The following is a 16785-nucleotide window of genomic DNA, read 5'->3' on the forward strand; positions in this document are numbered from 1 at the left end:
TTGGCTCTCTCTCTTCATGCAACTTCTTTTATCTTAGAAGGGAATTCTCTTACAATTATTCTGGCTCTACAAAATCCAATAATTACATAAGATTGGCGTATTGCTTCAACCATATCTCACATCCATTCACTCATTTCACAAACAAATAACTGGTCAGCTAGTTATATTGACTGAAGTACAAACTTTTGTGTCCATCATGTGACAAACTGAATTGCAACCGGACTTCATTCTGACTGCATTCATATCCGTTATACTTTATATGTATCGTCTCCTACGGTCCTACCTTTTTTGGAATCATCTTTCATCTTTTCTAATTCCTTATTTCTTTTATCTTTTTGTCTTGTACTAAAAGAAAAAAGAAAAAAGAAAAAAAAATTCAGAGGACAAAACTAACCAAAAGTCCCTTGAAGACCGATAGGCGATAGACACTCTGCAAAACTCAGTTCATTCTCCCTCTCTTTACTTCACCCTTTAGATTCTCTCTCTCTCTCAAGAATGACAATGGGTGCGGCGGAGAGACCCACAGTTCGCGTCTCTAACATCCCTCAAACCGCGACGGCCCACGACCTCCTACACTTTCTCGAGTCCACCCTCGGACCGGACTCAGTCTTCGCCGTGGAGATCGCCACCGAGCGCAAGAACTGGAAGTCCCGGGGCTTCGGTCGTGTCCAGTTCGCCACCCTCGAGGCCAGGTCCAAGGCCCAGTCCCTCTCTCTAAGCTTCAAGTCCCAAACCCTTAGGCTTTCCGACACCTACGACGACATCGTCGTCCGCCCCGTGCACCCCAAGCGCCGCCTCGAGAACTGCGTTCTGCATGTGGGTTTCATGGCGAGAGAGGGCTGCATGAGTGTTCTGGAGTCGTGGGAGGGCGTCAGGGTTTGGGTTATGCCCGAGAGAGGGCGAGTGGAGTTCTGGGTGTGGCAGAGTGGCGAGTGTTATAAGGTGGAGGTTCTGTTTCAGGATGTTTTGGAGGCTGATAGGTGTTGTTTGGGAGGAACAGATGTCAATGCGCTGCTTCTCAAGGTATGGGATTTTTTTTTTTTTTTTTTTTTTTTTTTTTTTTTTTTTTTTTTTAAATGGGTTTGGTGTTTCTCGTAATATGCTTGTATGAGTTGGATTTTTCTATAAGAAGGAAGCAGCTTATGCATTTTTTTTTTTAAAAAAAAAAAGTCATTTCTTTATTATGTTTTTAATGCCGAGGTAGATTGAGATTTGCTCGCAACTTTTGATTTTTGTTATGTTTGTTTGTTGGATTGAGTGCAGGAAAACGAATTTGCTAATAGGAAAGATAATCACTGAGCTAGATAGGGAATTCCTGGTAGTTGCTTTATCTTTTAATTGAATTATATTATCGGTAGTTGCGGTTGATATCTCTAGACAGTGTTTTCTTGCATATTCCAAATTAAAGTATTTTGTGGTGTCTCAAAGTAGTTGAGTTGTTGTCTTTGGTATGCTGATTTGGGTAATTTCCTGGAATTTTTGTTTCGTTTGGGGTTTTATTGATCTTCTGAGTTGTATACTTGTATGCCGGGAATGAAGGTTTATAGTTTTGGAAACAGCAGGTGAATGAGCGAGAGGAGAGCACCTACCTTTTTACTCATATAAATTATGCCTTTTGGCGCATTCCTTGACAAAAGTGATGTCTGTTGTTAGATTGATAATCAATGATAACTTGAGTTTGTGGTTTATTTTACAGTAACTTAGTATCATAATCATTATTGGATTGTGATGTTAGGAGTCCTTCATACCCTTTTGAAGCCATATACGTGGTTCGGTTGAATGTAAGCACCGATATGGATGCTTACAGTTGCCTCCAAATGCTTGTGTCACAGTTCAGCACTGAGCAAATTATAAGATGATTGGGTGTGAATGCAGCTTATCCACCTTTGATTATTCCCTGCCCCTTTATTTTAAAGGGTTTACGAATCTTGGTTCTCGGAAAGGACATGATGGCATATTATCTTACTCATGGTTGGTCCTATATAGAGGGGAATGGCAATATATGACATTTTTAGCTAGCCTCAAAAAGTTTGGATAACATTAAATAATTTGAACTGAATTGAGTTAGTGTTGTCAACTAAAGTATAATTTTTGATGTTTTTGAGAGTAGAAGTAACGATTGGAAGTTATTTCTTTCCTTTAAAATAAGAGTTTCTGTAAGTTTTTCTTTATTATCGTCTAGATGAAAATTAATGCATCCCTTCCATTACCTGCAAGAAAAAGTGACAATCTGTTTTGAAGCCTCTTTTTCAGGCTAACTTGATATTTCCATAAAGGTAGATCCAATATTGATTTTGGGTAGAATTAAATAGTTGGTTAGAATTAGTCTTTATTTTTCACATTATATTGTTGGACTGCTACTTTTGGTTCTCCTTTGGTGATTAGTTATCATGATTTTCTTATTCTTTTTTTCCTACTAGCTAGGTTGCTTCTTTTGTATACGTCCTGCGTACCTAAAGTGTCTTACGCTTTTAATGATATTTCAATTACTTATTAAAAAAATAGTTGGTTAGAATTTGAGGAGAGCTGTATATATAATATTTAGTATCGTGGAGCTTTTGAATAAATAGAACACATTTCGCTGTATCACATCATCTATGAATTAGTAAAGGCTTAGTGAGTTTAGTAACATTCAGTTTCAACCTTAGGAGGCTTTATATTGGTAAAACGTTTATTAAAACTCCATAATGGAGTATGAACAATGCTGGCCGTGTAAGGAACAGGACATTGTACTCTACCTTGTAATGTATTTGCTTGGGGTTGTAAAAGAGGGAAAAAGTGAGAGATGTGAAGTTTTTAGCATACTACACTTGGATAGAAGTGCCATTTTTAAGTAACTTTATCTATCTTCTGATATTATTTCTCTTGTTGATTGGTTTCTGGCTTTAGACCACTGTTTTTTATTTTTGTTATCTATCTTACTAATCTTTTCTCCCAGCTCAAGTATGGCCCGAGGATCTACCAAAAAGTTTCTGGACCTGGTATAACTTCAAAATTTAGTGCTGATCGGTACAATATCTTCAAGGAAGATCTTGACTATCTATGGGTTCGCACTACTGACTTTTCTGTTATGAAGTCAATTGGACAATCAACTTCATTTTGTTGGGAAATTGAAGGACTATCGGCTTCAGATATTTTTACAAGTTTCCCTCGCTTTAAAGAAGACATGAAGGATCTGATTTTAGAGGATGGGGAGGAATTCTGTTCTACATCCGAGATAGTTCCACTTGTGAAATGTGAATTGGGCTCTAACTTAGCATATGAAATCTTTTTCCAACTCAATTCCCTTATTCATACCCAAAAAATTAGCCTTGCTGCAGCAGATTCTGACCTGGTTGAGACACTTGGCAGATTAAAGGTTGAAACTGCTCTTATGATCCTTAAGAAGTTGCACAAGCTAAATTCCACTTGTTATGATCCCGTGTCGTTTGTAAAGACTCAATTACATGTCCTAGGAAGAAACATTAAAAGCGTTCCCCCATCTTCCCATGAAAGGTTAGCAGATCATAATGTAATGAGTTGTCATAGAGCCCTAATTACCCCTTCAAAAATTTATTGCCTGGGTCCTGAGCTTGAAACTTCTAATTATGTCGTGAAGAATTTTGCATCATATGCCTCAGACTTTATGAGAGTTACTTTTGTTGAAGAGGATTGGAGTAAGCTTCCGGTAAATGCCATTTCCACTAGTGTCCAGCGAGGTATTTTTGCCAAACCTTTTAGAACTGGAATATATCATCGGATATTGTCTGTTCTTCGAGATGGGATTGTGATTGGGGCAAAAAGGTTTCAGTTTTTGGCTTTTTCGGCTAGTCAACTCCGATCAAATTCCGTTTGGATGTTTGCTTCTAATGAAAAAATAAAAGCAGAAGATATCAGAGAATGGATGGGGTGCTTCAATAAGATTCGTAGTGTCTCCAAATGTGCAGCAAGGATGGGCCAGTTGTTCAGTTCCTCTTACCAAACTTTTGTCGTCCCTGAACAAGATATAGAGATTATTCCTGATGTTGAAGTAACCTCTGATGGTTTTGACTACTGCTTCTCAGATGGCATTGGAAAAATTTCTCTGACTTTTGCTATGCAGGTTGCTCAGAAATGTGGGTTAAATCAGACTCCTTCAGCATTTCAAATTCGATTTGGTGGATACAAAGGTGTCGTTGCTGTTGACCGTAATTCCTTTCGGAAGCTATCTCTGCGTAGTAGTATGCTTAAATTTGAATCAGAAAACAGGATGCTTAATGTCACTAAATGGAGTGATTCAATGCCTTGCTATTTGAATCGAGAAATTATTTCCCTCTTGTCTACCTTGGGAGTGGAGGACGAAGTATTTGAGGCAATGCAACAGGAACAATTGTGTCTGCTTCGCAAAATGCTGACAAGTAGAGAGGCAGCTTTAAATGTCTTAGAGAGCTTGAATGGATCAAATTCTAGAAACATTCTGGTAAAAATGCTGCTTCAGGGTTATGAGCCAAATCAGGAACCTTACCTCTTGATGATGCTTCAAGCACATTACGAGAACCTGTTGTCTGATTTGAAAAGTAGATGTCGAATATTTGTCCCAAAGGGCCGGATCCTGATAGGTTGCATGGATGAAACTGGCATTTTAAACTACGGCCAAGTTTATGCCCGTGTCACCATGACAAAAGCAGAACTACAATCGTTGGATCAGAGTTTCTTCCACAAGGTGGATGAGACAACACGTGTAATAGTAGGGAAGGTGGTTGTAACCAAAAATCCTTGTCTTCACCCAGGAGACATCAGAGTCCTTGAGGCTATCTATGACGTGGAATTGGAGGAGAAGGGTCTGGTGGATTGCCTTGTCTTTCCTCAGAAAGGAGAACGGTATAAATCAAAAGTCTAGATTTTTTATTTATTTACATTTATGGATTGGAGTCGACTATTATTTCTTCATGAGATATGGTATGCGAGGTACAATTATGAGAACCATTGCATGCTTTACCTATCCTTCCCTGCAACGATTTGACAATGTCATGAAAAATACTCCTTCTAATTTTTCCATGTTAAGTGCTCCATCCTATAGTATTTAGGTTATCAGATTGTTATGAATCACCATAATCAGGTTGATAGGTTATGGTTCCCGCCTATGAACCGTAGAGATTATATTGGGGCTCATCTGCATCTTTTAACTTGAGAGAGTCAATTTCAAACTATGGATATGTTATTAAGGACTTTAGTTTTGATGGACAATTTATATTCCTCATGAATTTCTCCCTTGTTTATTATTACTTTTAGCCAAACCAATTTAATCACTTCAGGTTTTGCTGGGTTGACCTGAATTTACTACTCGTTTTCTTCATTTCTTTTTCCTTGGCGATGCGTATAGTTTTGATGCCATCAGTCATTGCAATAACTTTGTGTCATATACCTTCTTACAGGAGCAGTCTGCCTAGTATCCTGGTTAGGAAGTTACTCATGAAGCTCACTTTCCCCTGCCAGGAAATGCAAATTTTTATTCCATTTCTGTCTAACCACTTACCTGCACAGAACATCTCTTTCTGTTTAAATTTCCTAGCTACACTGGACATATCGTTTCCTGCAACAATGTTTTCCTAGTTCTTTTAGTTCTTAAATAGATAGTACTTGTGGCTAAGAATTTGAGTCTGCAGGCCGCATGCAAATGAATGCTCTGGTGGTGATCTTGATGGAGACCAATTTTTCATCAGTTGGGACAAAGATCTCATCCCATGTCAAACTGATCCCCCAATGGACTACACAGGGCGAAGACCTCGTATAAAGGATCATGATGTGAGCTTAGAGGTAGATTTTCTAAACTAAAGTTTTACCCTATAGAGTTGGAATTGAATTTTCATCATATATTTTCACTTAATTGTTTTTCTCATTGGTCTGGGAAAAATTGCAGGAAATTCAAAAGTTTTTTGTTGATTACATGATCAATGATACTTTGGGCGCCATCTCTACCGCACATCTAGTTCATGGCGACCGTGAGCCAGATAAAGCTCGGAGCCAAAAATGTCTAGAGTTGGCAAACCTTCACTCCATGGCTGTTGACTTTGCAAAAACCGGTGCACCAGCTGAAATGCCCAGGTTCTTGAAACCAAAGGAGTTTCCAGATTTCATGGAGAGGGTAGGCAAACCCATGTATACCTCCAACGGGGTATTGGGGAAACTCTACCGTGCAACAGTTGACTCAACAATGCAAGAGAAGTCAAACTTGGTTTTGGATAAGACTTACGATTATGATCTTGAAGTGGATGGTTTCCAGACCTTCCTTGAAATTGCAGAAAGTCACAAAGACCTTTATGTAGAGAAACTGGGTACCTTAATGATATATTATAGAGCCGAGAGTGAAGATGAGATTCTAACGGGTAATCTGCGGAGCCGTGAAGCATATTTGCAGCGTGATAACAGGAGATATGGTGATATGAAGGATAGAATTTTGCTGTCAGTGAAGAGCTTACAAAATGAAGCCAAAGAATGGTTTGAAAGTAGCTGCCAAAGGCATGAACGTCAACGGTTGGCCTCGGCTTGGTATCATGTAACCTACCACCCAACTAATTGCCAGGAAAGCTTTCGTTGCTTGAGCTTTCCATGGATCGTAGGTGATATTTTGCTGAACATAAAATCTGTAAATAGCAGAAAAGTTCGCCCATGAGAAGATGTTGTATGTAGCCAATTTGTCTGGAAGACCCAATCATATTGTACCCATTGGATGATATTAGAGCTTTTTGGCCAAGCTCTACAGACAAAAGCTCCCTCTCTCTCTAGAATAACATTGTGCGTGGTGGAGAGACCCACAGTTCGGGTGTCAAATATCCCTCAAACAGCAACAGCTAATGACCTCCTCTCGGCCCGGACTCACGGCGATAAAAATGGGTGTGGCAGAGAGACCCACCTACAGTTCGGGTGTCAAACATGTCTCAAACAGCGACAGCCCATGACCTCCTACACTTCCTCGAGTCTGACTCTCGGCCCGGACTCGACCTTTTGCTGTGGAGAACAGTAGGGTTCACATATTCCATTGTAGGCGGGGATCCCGTGCAATAGAACTGTCTTTTTTTGTAGGTAGGCTGCTTGAGAGGTGGGATTTGGACAGGCTTTCACATGGGCTGCCCTGCAGAGGATGAGGATCCTTCCACTGCCATGTACATCATTGAAAAATTATGCGATTTTTTTGTATTGTTTTTTTTACTTTTCTCAAAATTACAAATACCGAGAAAAAGAAAAAAATTATGCATCTTTTTAGTCCTAAAAGAATTCAAATCCAAAATTAGCCAAACGTAATTCCTTAAAAAAATTGAAAAAAAAAATATACAAAATATTGATGCATCCAAACATCCCATTATAAATTACTTGAAAATGAAGGGACCTGAGGAAGCGTCCAAATATCCACATCTGCATTTTTGTCACCAACAAGCAATAGCTTTTTCAATGATACGCCATTAGACAACTACTAGGCCTTCATCATCTTTCTTACCAAACAAGGAATTCAAACTATAATTGAGTATTTAATAAGCTTAATAAACCCCATTAATTTATCCCCAGAAGATACTCCCTCGCTTCACAGCTCAGAATTATTTGTAAACTGCAAAGAAAAGTTGTCTTCTACCTGGAATCTGGATGAATAATAAAAAAAAACAACTTTATCCTACGCACTTCCCCTTCACCATCCACCCACTTTTAAAAAGACCATCATCATCATCATCAACAAAAATAAAGTTTCAAACACGATATCTACAAGAATATATATTTTAATAACAAAGGTATGTGACAATACAATGTTGCTGTGTCGAATTTCCATAAGCACCTCACGTAATGTATGTTGAGAGTTCCAATTTCCAAATCTCATTTGCATAATAATCCTCTCCAAGTCAATCCCAAACTCCAGTATAAATCCGATCGTTGTTCGGCAGATGGGAAACAAATAACTTATTTCATTTTTTTTAAAAAAAAAAACAAAAAAACAACTTTACATAATCTGGAATTATTTCACCACTGTCTTCTCTGGCATTACCGCCGTCTCCTCCATTGGGTGCTACTGATTTTCGGGTTTTGAGTTGTATATCTATCGTTTTCTTGAGGTATTAGTGCCCCTACTAATATTTGTTGTTGGTTCTCATGTTTAAATTCGAATTTCTCCCTTTTCCGATTCGGTTGGGATTCAGGTTTATTATCCTAAATGAGATATCATTTCGGTTGTGTTTTTTCTTCTTAGAGTCTCCAATTCTTTTTGAAAAATTGGTCATGAACTAAATTTCACGGAGTTTTTTTACTCCCTATAATTTTATCTATCATTTTGGGCCGCATGCTTCTCTAATTACACTCTTACTCGACTTTCACCTATCTCGGTCTCATCTGGTGGAGTGAAGTGTTAATTGTCTGTTTAGTTTTGACATTTCAGTTGAGTTGCTTGAATTTTGTTTATGGTTTGATTGTAATTATTTCTCATCTACTTTAAGAAAATCATTCATCTTTCTTTCAACATATCTTCCTTTTTATTCGACAAAGGAAGATAAGATTTCACTTTTCCATCGTCCTAACTTTTCGTCCCTCCTACCAAACGAGAACAAGTACAGTAGAAAGTCAATTTTTATCCTCGGAGGACACGTCAGATATTCTCACTTTCTTTTTAATATTAATTACAAGTGATGTAACGTCATTCTTCCGTTTCAATAAATAAATTAAAAAAAAAAAATTAACAATATTATTATTTTTTAGAAACGTACGCTTTTGTATAAATTATAATAAGACTATTTATTCTGAAATCTGAATATGGCAATCAAGACTATCAAGTATATAAGTAAATAGCATTTTATTTTCACTAAACATTTTTATACACTATCCAACCTCACAACTCACAGACAAAAAAATTAATAAATAAATACCTAAATACTATCCACTTTCGAAAGCCATAATATATATATTTTTTTTTAAAAAAAAAACGAGTTGGCGCCGCCACGCCAACGTCCAGCAGTCAACGCGCCAGCTCATCCGGCTATAATTAGCCAACCACCGCCACGTCCCTACTGGAGTCCAAAGCCGACAACGACGATTTCATTGGCACGTGACTCGGAGCCGAAACGTACCGGCTCGAGAAGTTCCGGAACAAGGGGTAATCGTCGTCGGCGTCGAAATCACCGTTCTGCCCCGGTCCCTCGTCGAAGTTCAGTGCGTAACTCAGAGGATCGTATTGGAATTTCCCTCCATGCCGACCCGCAGCACTGCCGCCTCCGCTCCGGCTCCGGTTGAACCGCCGGATGAAGGTCTTCCATCTCGGACCGGCGACGATCTCGGACACTTCTCGGAGTTTCTTGAGGGCAACAAGGCCTCGGAACCACCACCTGTCCTCGCCGACCTGGTTCGATCGTACCCGCTGCCACCAGGGCAATCCGCCATCGGAGGATCGACGGGAGCCAAAGCAGGGGAAGCAGAAGCAGCAACGCTTGTTGGCCACGAGAGCGTTGGTTCGATCTTCGCCGCACGATTCGGGGTCCGATATATCAATAGCCATAATTCATAAACCCCAACTCTCTCTCTCTCTCTCTCCCTCTCTTACTCTCAGTCTCAGAAACAGAGAGATTAGGTTTATATGGGGATGGAGGAAAGTTGCTCGTAACGGAAAATGGAGTGACCGGGAAGTGCCGGTGGAGAGGGATTTTTGGTTAACGGTGGGGCTACTGGGGCTGAAAACCCACCGGGAGTTCCCGGTGATTCAAGCTTATCTGTAATCTGTGTATATAATAGGACGATTAAGAGGAAAGGGTGTCTTTAGTAATTTCGGATTAGGAATTTGGAGCCGTTGTGGTGGGTGATGATTGGGTGATTTGGGGGTGGACCTGGTCAATCAGAGAGAGAGAGTGAAGCGTGGGGCCCGGCTAAAGGCGTAATCACAAAGAACTTCGGTTGGGTCTACCGTCTACCTATTTAGAATGGTAGGGTCCACATATTCTTTGATCAGGAATATGACAGGGCTGCTACCCACTGATCGACGCGGTGGGGGCATTTCCTTTTATTCTTTATATTTACTTTAAAAAAATTATATTTTAATCTTATAATTATTTCGTACTGATGATATGGTACAAAGATATGATTACAACTCTTCTACTATACAATTCAAACACCATTTTTAAGAAAAAAAATAAAATAACCATAGAATATGTAAGACTTATAATTAAAAAAAAAAAAACAAATCCAATAAGTTAGTTTAAAAAAAATAAAAAGAGAATTATATAACTATAAACGTACCATATCTTTATGATATAATAGTCCTAACCAATCACTGATTTATTCTTTTAATAAAAATTGAAGAGACTGCCCACCATTATAAAATATTTATGAAGTAAAAATGTAGTTTCTAGGATTATAAAATATGTATGTGTGTGTGAGAGAGAGAGAGATAGAGAGAGAAATGTTATAAACTATATTTTTATCACACTTTTGTTTCATTTTGCTGATGTGGCAATGTCAGTCTGTCAATTAGCCTTAGAATCGGATATAAATTTTCAACAAACCTGTCTAATAGGCTGTCAAGTGCCCCATGTGCCTCTCACATGGTTTTTTTAAGGACATAAATTTGCTGCAAATTAGTTTATAGCTAATTCCTATAAACTAGTCTAATAAAGTGACATGTGTCCCTTAGCATGTGAGAAGCACGTGTTTTTTTAATAACATTAATAAGAAAATATGTGCTTCTTACTTGCTTTCGGAACACATGTCACTTTACTTTATTAGACTGATTTGGATGAATATGTATTCTCTCAAACTATCACCCAATTGTCAATGTCTCCCCAAAACTTTAGATTGTGTTAATGTCCGCCTCAACTACAAAAAATTATCAATGTTCCTCAACGACAAAAACACCCTTAATAATAAAAAAAAAATCTATAACTCGGAGTGAAAATACGAGTGGATAATAACTGCCCGCATCCACTATTCGCACATACAGATGCGGTTAATAACCAATATCTGCATAATCTGATTAAAAGGGGAAAGAGATTTCTTTGTTTGAAATAGTATGACATGTGAAAGTTTGGCAAAAGGAAAATGACTCCATAAAAGAATGTGATCTTTCTTTGTTTGAAATAGTATGTCATGTGAAAGTTTGGCAAAGGAAAATGAATCCAAGAAAGTATGTGATCAATTGCACATCAAACTAACTCAAACATGTGATCGGCTTGGTTGATTGTTGGGTTGTTACTTGTTACAGAAGAAGTTGTAGGCCCTTTCTCATTAGGTAGACCCACGAATATGCTTTTGCCATTTGAATGGACCCAACTGAGCATTGTCACGAGTTGATTTTCAATTATATATGATATGTTTTAGGGAAAATATTCCAAAATTTGTTTCTACTTTTTTTACTTTAGCAGTTTAGATCTAAGTTTTTAATTTGATCAAATTTAATACTTTGAGTTTGTTAAGATTTTAAATGTAATACCTCTAACCATTTTTCTCTCAAATAAACACCAAAAATAACATAAAAAGACTATTATATCTTTCTCATTAATATATATATATATATATATCAAAGAGGTAGCCCGAGAGTGGCTGAGGGGGCGGCTCACAGCCACACCCCACCGGCTGTCGGGAGGCTAATCTTTCATATATTTTTGTTATTTATTTGAGAGAAAAATGCCTAGAGGTATTACATTTTTAAATTCATGTATTGAATTGATCAAATTGAAAATTCAGGTTTAAAACCCAAAATTCAAAAAAAAAAAAAAAAAAAAAATACAGATAAGTACTGAATTTTTTTTATTTTCTTTTGGGGTCTTTATCAAAGATATGTTAGGCCTCAAGTTTCAGAAGCCGATCACCGTAGCATTAAATGGGCAAATTTCTGGACAAGAATAGATTTGCGGTACTAGGATGTGTAATATTCATAGTTGTTGATACTATGCTCTAAATGGTGCAAACACCAGATCATACAAATTATCATAAAACTAAAGAGGCTTAAGGAGTTGCTTATATTGTAGAGGATAATGTAACAACTCACATTTGAAAACCACCGGCTTGCAAAGGCTTAAGCGCTTATATACACACAGTTAAGATTGCACTTAATCAATGCGAGACACTTGGAATCGCAACATTCCACCACACTTTCAAATCCGACATTTTTGGTGACCCACTCTATCAACAATGACCCGGTAGTAGTCATTTCTCTTTTGGCGACTTCACTTATCTATCAATATTCAATCACTTAACACTATGCCTATGCATAATATTAAGACATCTTAATCCAACCTATAGTTCGCACCCTCCGTGACTCGAAGTCATAACGCGGTATCTGCTCTGATACCAATTATAACAAACCTTAAATAGATCTCACCTTTAAAAATCGGCTTCCAAATGAAAGATGATCAAAAGCTTATATACACATAATTAAGATTGTACTTAATCAATGTGAGACACTTGAGATCGTAACAAATAGAGTATGAGCAACAATATAATATGTTGCCACTCTCGCAAATATGGTGGTGTATGGATGTCATGGTCTGAAACAGCATAAGTGTGCAAGATAAAGAAGTGTAAGATTTGGCTCTATAGCCTGCAAGTGTGCATGAGGTCAAGTTGGTCAACTGCACATACAATTTCTATTACAGATTTCAACCACATCTTGGATAAAATCAGCTCACTTAACAATCATACCATCAGGGATGAATTCACGGACATGACATTCTTGTCAACTATTAAAGTACTGTAGCAAAGACACCAACTACAAAGTTGAGAATGCTGGGGGGGAAGGGTGGAAGTAGGCAAGAAAGAGATTAAACAAGCATTGATCGTGAACACATGTAAAGTCTAAAGGACATTTGCAAATAAAATTAAGAGAGGAGGGAAAAAACGAGGATTTTTCAAGTCATTCATCCTAGGTCTGACATGGCTTCAAGCTCATTTTCTGACCATCCTCGACCAGACTAAACATGTAAACTTCAATGTATATAATATGAAGACTATAAATTTCTATACACACAAAAAACAGATATATGTATAAAAAGAAAAGTGGCTGGTAGAATTTCAGGGACTACTTTATCTTGGTCTGGCTTTCATCCATTTTCCACAAGTCTGACTCTATCAAATATGTAATAATATAGGAGAACAACATTTTCATTCAGTTATGAACGGCAACTCATCCGCATTGCGAGATTTCCTATAAGGTTATAAAGCATGAAACCTGAAATTCCGCATGAGTACTCAACTCATTAGCGCACATTTCCTGTATCTTTTCTCAAATAACCCAGTAAATCTCAGAAGTCATGGAGAAAATATCAATTTCCAGAGAAAAACAAATGTTAAAATCACAAATAATTCATACATAAGGTAAAAAGAGGCTGAAACCAGAATTAAAACGCACTATGACTCAAGGAATTTATATCCTAACACAAACTTAAATACGTAACTACATTATACAGACCAACAGCCCATGGAAGTCTTTTTCATAAATACATCAATCGTCCACTTAACTAAGAAAGCAAGCGAACACACTGACAGATCTTTCCATCAAGACCAAACTCATAACTAGCCAATAGTAGTTTAGTTTTTAGGTGCTTTTAATAGCGTACTAACAGAAAGCTCAACTTACAATGCAAGAGTTCCTACAACATCACCACCATGAACGCCCCAGAAAACTTTTCCAGCATCATCGGACTTCCCAGCATCAATAGCAATAGCACCGAAGATTGCTCGGAAAGCACCACAAACCACTGCAGGAGCCGAAGAATCAGTCTTGGGAGAAACCCTGACCACCTTCTGCAACCCCAGCCGAATCCCATCCGCCAAGCAAGACGATTCCATTGTGGATATCTCTGCTATGTGACGGTTCAGATCTTTTGCAGAAATATCAATATCCATTCCAAGTAATCGGAGAGAGACAGATGTTTCAATCACATTGGCACCTAGAATGCTCAAAGCTCGGTTGTTCTCTTCAGAGAAGGAGGCATGTGTCATGGCACGGCGAAGAAGACCAATGCTCTGGAAAGTATAGCTGAAGATAGAGAAAGCAACAATATAAGAACCCACTTGTTTGTAATGAATCTAAAAGAATTAAGAAATTAAGAACCCACTCAGTTAATGAGAAAATATACAAAAAATAGATGCAAGAAAATCACTTTGCTAAATAGTGTAAACAAAATCATAAATGTTAATTTCTTTCTCATAGGTTTCAACCTTCTGAAAAGTACTAAAACTTAATCTATTAAGAAATAGGCAATAACTATGCACATCAGGACTCTGACACTACATTGGTCCTGTGGTTTGAGCTTCTGACAAATAAATTCTTAGGGTTTCAAAATGAACAAATAACTCCTTGTTGTATGCCTATGTAACAAATAAGTCCCTCCGTACAAAATTCTGGTCGTTTGTTTGGTATGGTCATTATTTTTTGTTTGATAAGTAAGAGAATTTTATTAAAAACGCAGAGCGCAATCAAGTATACAGGGGAATTTGGTATGGTCATTATGAAATTACAAATTTATCCTTAAAAAAAAAAAAAAAAAAAAAAAAACTAGGGCTAGGGTGAGTTGGCAAACAACCCCATGGCCCCTTACAGTTGGTTCGGCCACATCAGATTCAACCGTTGGGGTGGCTAAACCACCTCATCCCAATCTAGCTGATTATGGGGTTAGCCCTATAGTAACTATAGGGGTGGGTTAGCCACCCCCTTTGACCGATTATAGGGGTGGCCTAGCAGTCGAATTTGGGGGGTAGCCAAACCACCCCAAGGCACTTGTAGGTGGTTCGGCCACCCCCTCTGGCCGATTATGGGGTTGCCAACAACCCCAATCCGAACCATTTTTTATTTCTCTTTATTCCCTTTTTATAATTTTTTATTAAGGGTAAATTTGTAATTTTATAATGACAATGTAGAAGAAATGGCATAATTTGTACGAAGGGACTTATTTGTTATATAGACATACCACAAACAATAATTTGTTCATTTTGAAACAAGAATTTATTTGTCACAGCATCAATGACCAATTTAACAATTTTCCTTTCCTAAAACAGAACAAACGACATTGTATAACAAAGTTAGCATAAATAAGTGAGCACAGATTGTACATTTGTTGGAATATAACCATGTGAGTACTAGGGGTGGCAATTCATGTTCATGTGTCGGGTTCGGGTCGGGTCAATGCATGAGTGTAAGACTATATGGGTCACCCGAATCCGACACATTTAATTAAACGATTCAGACCCCTGAATCCTAACAAGACCCCATTAAAATAAGCGGGTGACACGACTCAACCCGCATAACTCGTTTAATTAACAAATTTCTCAATTATTGAGCATGAAAATGCCATTTCATACAAATATATTGACACAATAATTCTCAATTATTGAACATGAAAATGAATTACACTACCAAAGTTATATCTTTACAACTATGGATGAGACTAAGGGTATTTTTTTGTCCTAGACTTTAGGGTTTTAATTTTTTAATGATATTTTTTAAATTAAAAAAAAAAAAAAAAAAAAAAAAAAAAAAAAAGAAGAAGAAGATGATAAATGAAAAGGCAAGTTTTAATTTATAGAGGTTATGCAGGTCACCTGTAGGCTAAGCGGTTTGACCTGAATTGACATGTTTATTAATTGTCTTATCGGGTGGACCCGATTTGCATCGAATTCTATTTTACTAAACCCTAACCCTAATTTCATATTATGTTTGTGTCGGATTCATGGGTCGTATCAAAAATTGTCAGCCCTAATAAGTACGAGTGAAATATGAGTGGTTAAGTCTCACATTGGATAGTGGTTACCAGAGTGAATGAATTAGTATAACATAATTGAGCTGAAGCCAACTTTTTTGGTCGAAAAATGGTATACCTGCATGTTTTTCAAGGTCTCACCTGAAGATTCAACTGGTTATCGCCCCAAGCATAGACATTTTTGTCAATATTTTGGTTTACATCGTTTTGGTTTAAGAACAAAATAAAGATCCACATGGTTGTACAATTAGCAGAGTAAAGTAAGATTCGTTCAAATTCTTGCTTGTTTTTCTTTTCTTTCTTTTTCAAACATTTTCTCAGCAACCAGGCAGAGATGATAATGAAGAAGGTGAAAATGCGAGAATCGGGAAGGGCTAACTAAGGCTTACCCAATTTGCTTCTGAAGGGTTTCGAGCGCAGTTGAAAACGGCGATGAGGGTTTGAAGCTCCGCTCAGGCACTTCATTTGCTGCGTTGCTCTTCTGCACAAAATGAAATTTACAGAGACCCACTTGCTTATTAGTCTCCGTTAGGTTTCCCAGAAAAGCAAGAGAGAGGAACAAAAAGAAAACAAAAAATAAATAAATAATAAATTACCTGAACATTGGGAACGATCGTGAAGAAGAGAATGGCCAAGACCGTGAATCCGAAGCGACGAGAATTCATTTTTCCTTTTCTTTTTTCAGATGCTCCGTTTTTGTCTGTTTTGACAACCTCAGTGTTCTGTTCTGGGAAACCAAACATACATACACCCTACCCACTAACTTGTAAGCCAAGTTTTGGTTACAAATTGGAATTTCCTTCACTCGTTATGTGTTTTTAGCACGTGAGAACATTTTTTAATAAGATTAAAAGAGTTAAATTAAATTAATAATGTGTTCTTCCCCTTATTGCTAAGCTAGGGCCCAAAATAAGGTTTGTTTTCTAGGCCCAAGACATTCAATATTTTGAACTGTTATAATTTGGCTTAATTTGATCCATCACCATCCTTTGATGTTCTGTCTGTACACAACTTTTTTTTTTGTTCGGGTTTTACTTTAATTGTTGTAGGGCCATTACAATTAAACCCTTAGAATTAGTTTTTGTTTAAAAAAAAAAATCCAAAAGTT

General features: G+C 37.6%; 3 protein-coding genes across 4 annotated transcripts; 1 reads left to right on the forward strand and 2 right to left on the reverse strand.

Moving 5' to 3' along the window:
- The first annotated feature begins 397 nt into the window (after positions 1–397).
- On the forward strand, positions 398–7163 carry LOC133875098 (RNA-dependent RNA polymerase 2). Its single transcript, XM_062313102.1, has 4 exons — positions 398–1023; positions 2939–4839; positions 5625–5775; positions 5879–7163. The coding sequence occupies exons 1-4, from the start codon at positions 496–498 to the stop codon at positions 6629–6631; spliced, it is 3333 nt and encodes a 1110-aa protein (XP_062169086.1). The 5' UTR covers positions 398–495; the 3' UTR covers positions 6632–7163.
- A 1610-nt stretch (positions 7164–8773) lies between these two features.
- LOC133875164 (uncharacterized) lies at positions 8774–9676 on the reverse strand. Its single transcript, XM_062313188.1, has one exon. The coding sequence runs from the start codon at positions 9485–9487 to the stop codon at positions 8978–8980; it is 510 nt and encodes a 169-aa protein (XP_062169172.1). The 5' UTR covers positions 9488–9676; the 3' UTR covers positions 8774–8977.
- A 3653-nt stretch (positions 9677–13329) lies between these two features.
- Positions 13330–16449, reverse strand: LOC133875238 (protein NUCLEAR FUSION DEFECTIVE 2). Of its 2 annotated transcripts, none has more exons than XM_062313287.1 (3): positions 16274–16449; positions 16067–16155; positions 13330–13957 (listed from the first exon to the last, which is right to left on the reverse strand). In XM_062313287.1, the coding sequence occupies exons 1-3, from the start codon at positions 16418–16420 to the stop codon at positions 13552–13554; spliced, it is 642 nt and encodes a 213-aa protein (XP_062169271.1). In that variant the 5' UTR covers positions 16421–16449; the 3' UTR covers positions 13330–13551. The 2 variants fall into 2 exon arrangements, with proteins under 2 accessions (XP_062169271.1, XP_062169270.1); XM_062313286.1 differs by having other exon boundaries at positions 16067–16158; positions 16274–16443.
- Positions 16450–16785: the final 336 nt, after the last annotated feature.

The sequence above is a fragment of the Alnus glutinosa genome, chromosome 8, assembly GCF_958979055.1.
Source record: "Alnus glutinosa chromosome 8, dhAlnGlut1.1, whole genome shotgun sequence".
NCBI classification, from domain to species: Eukaryota; Viridiplantae; Streptophyta; class Magnoliopsida; order Fagales; family Betulaceae; genus Alnus; species Alnus glutinosa.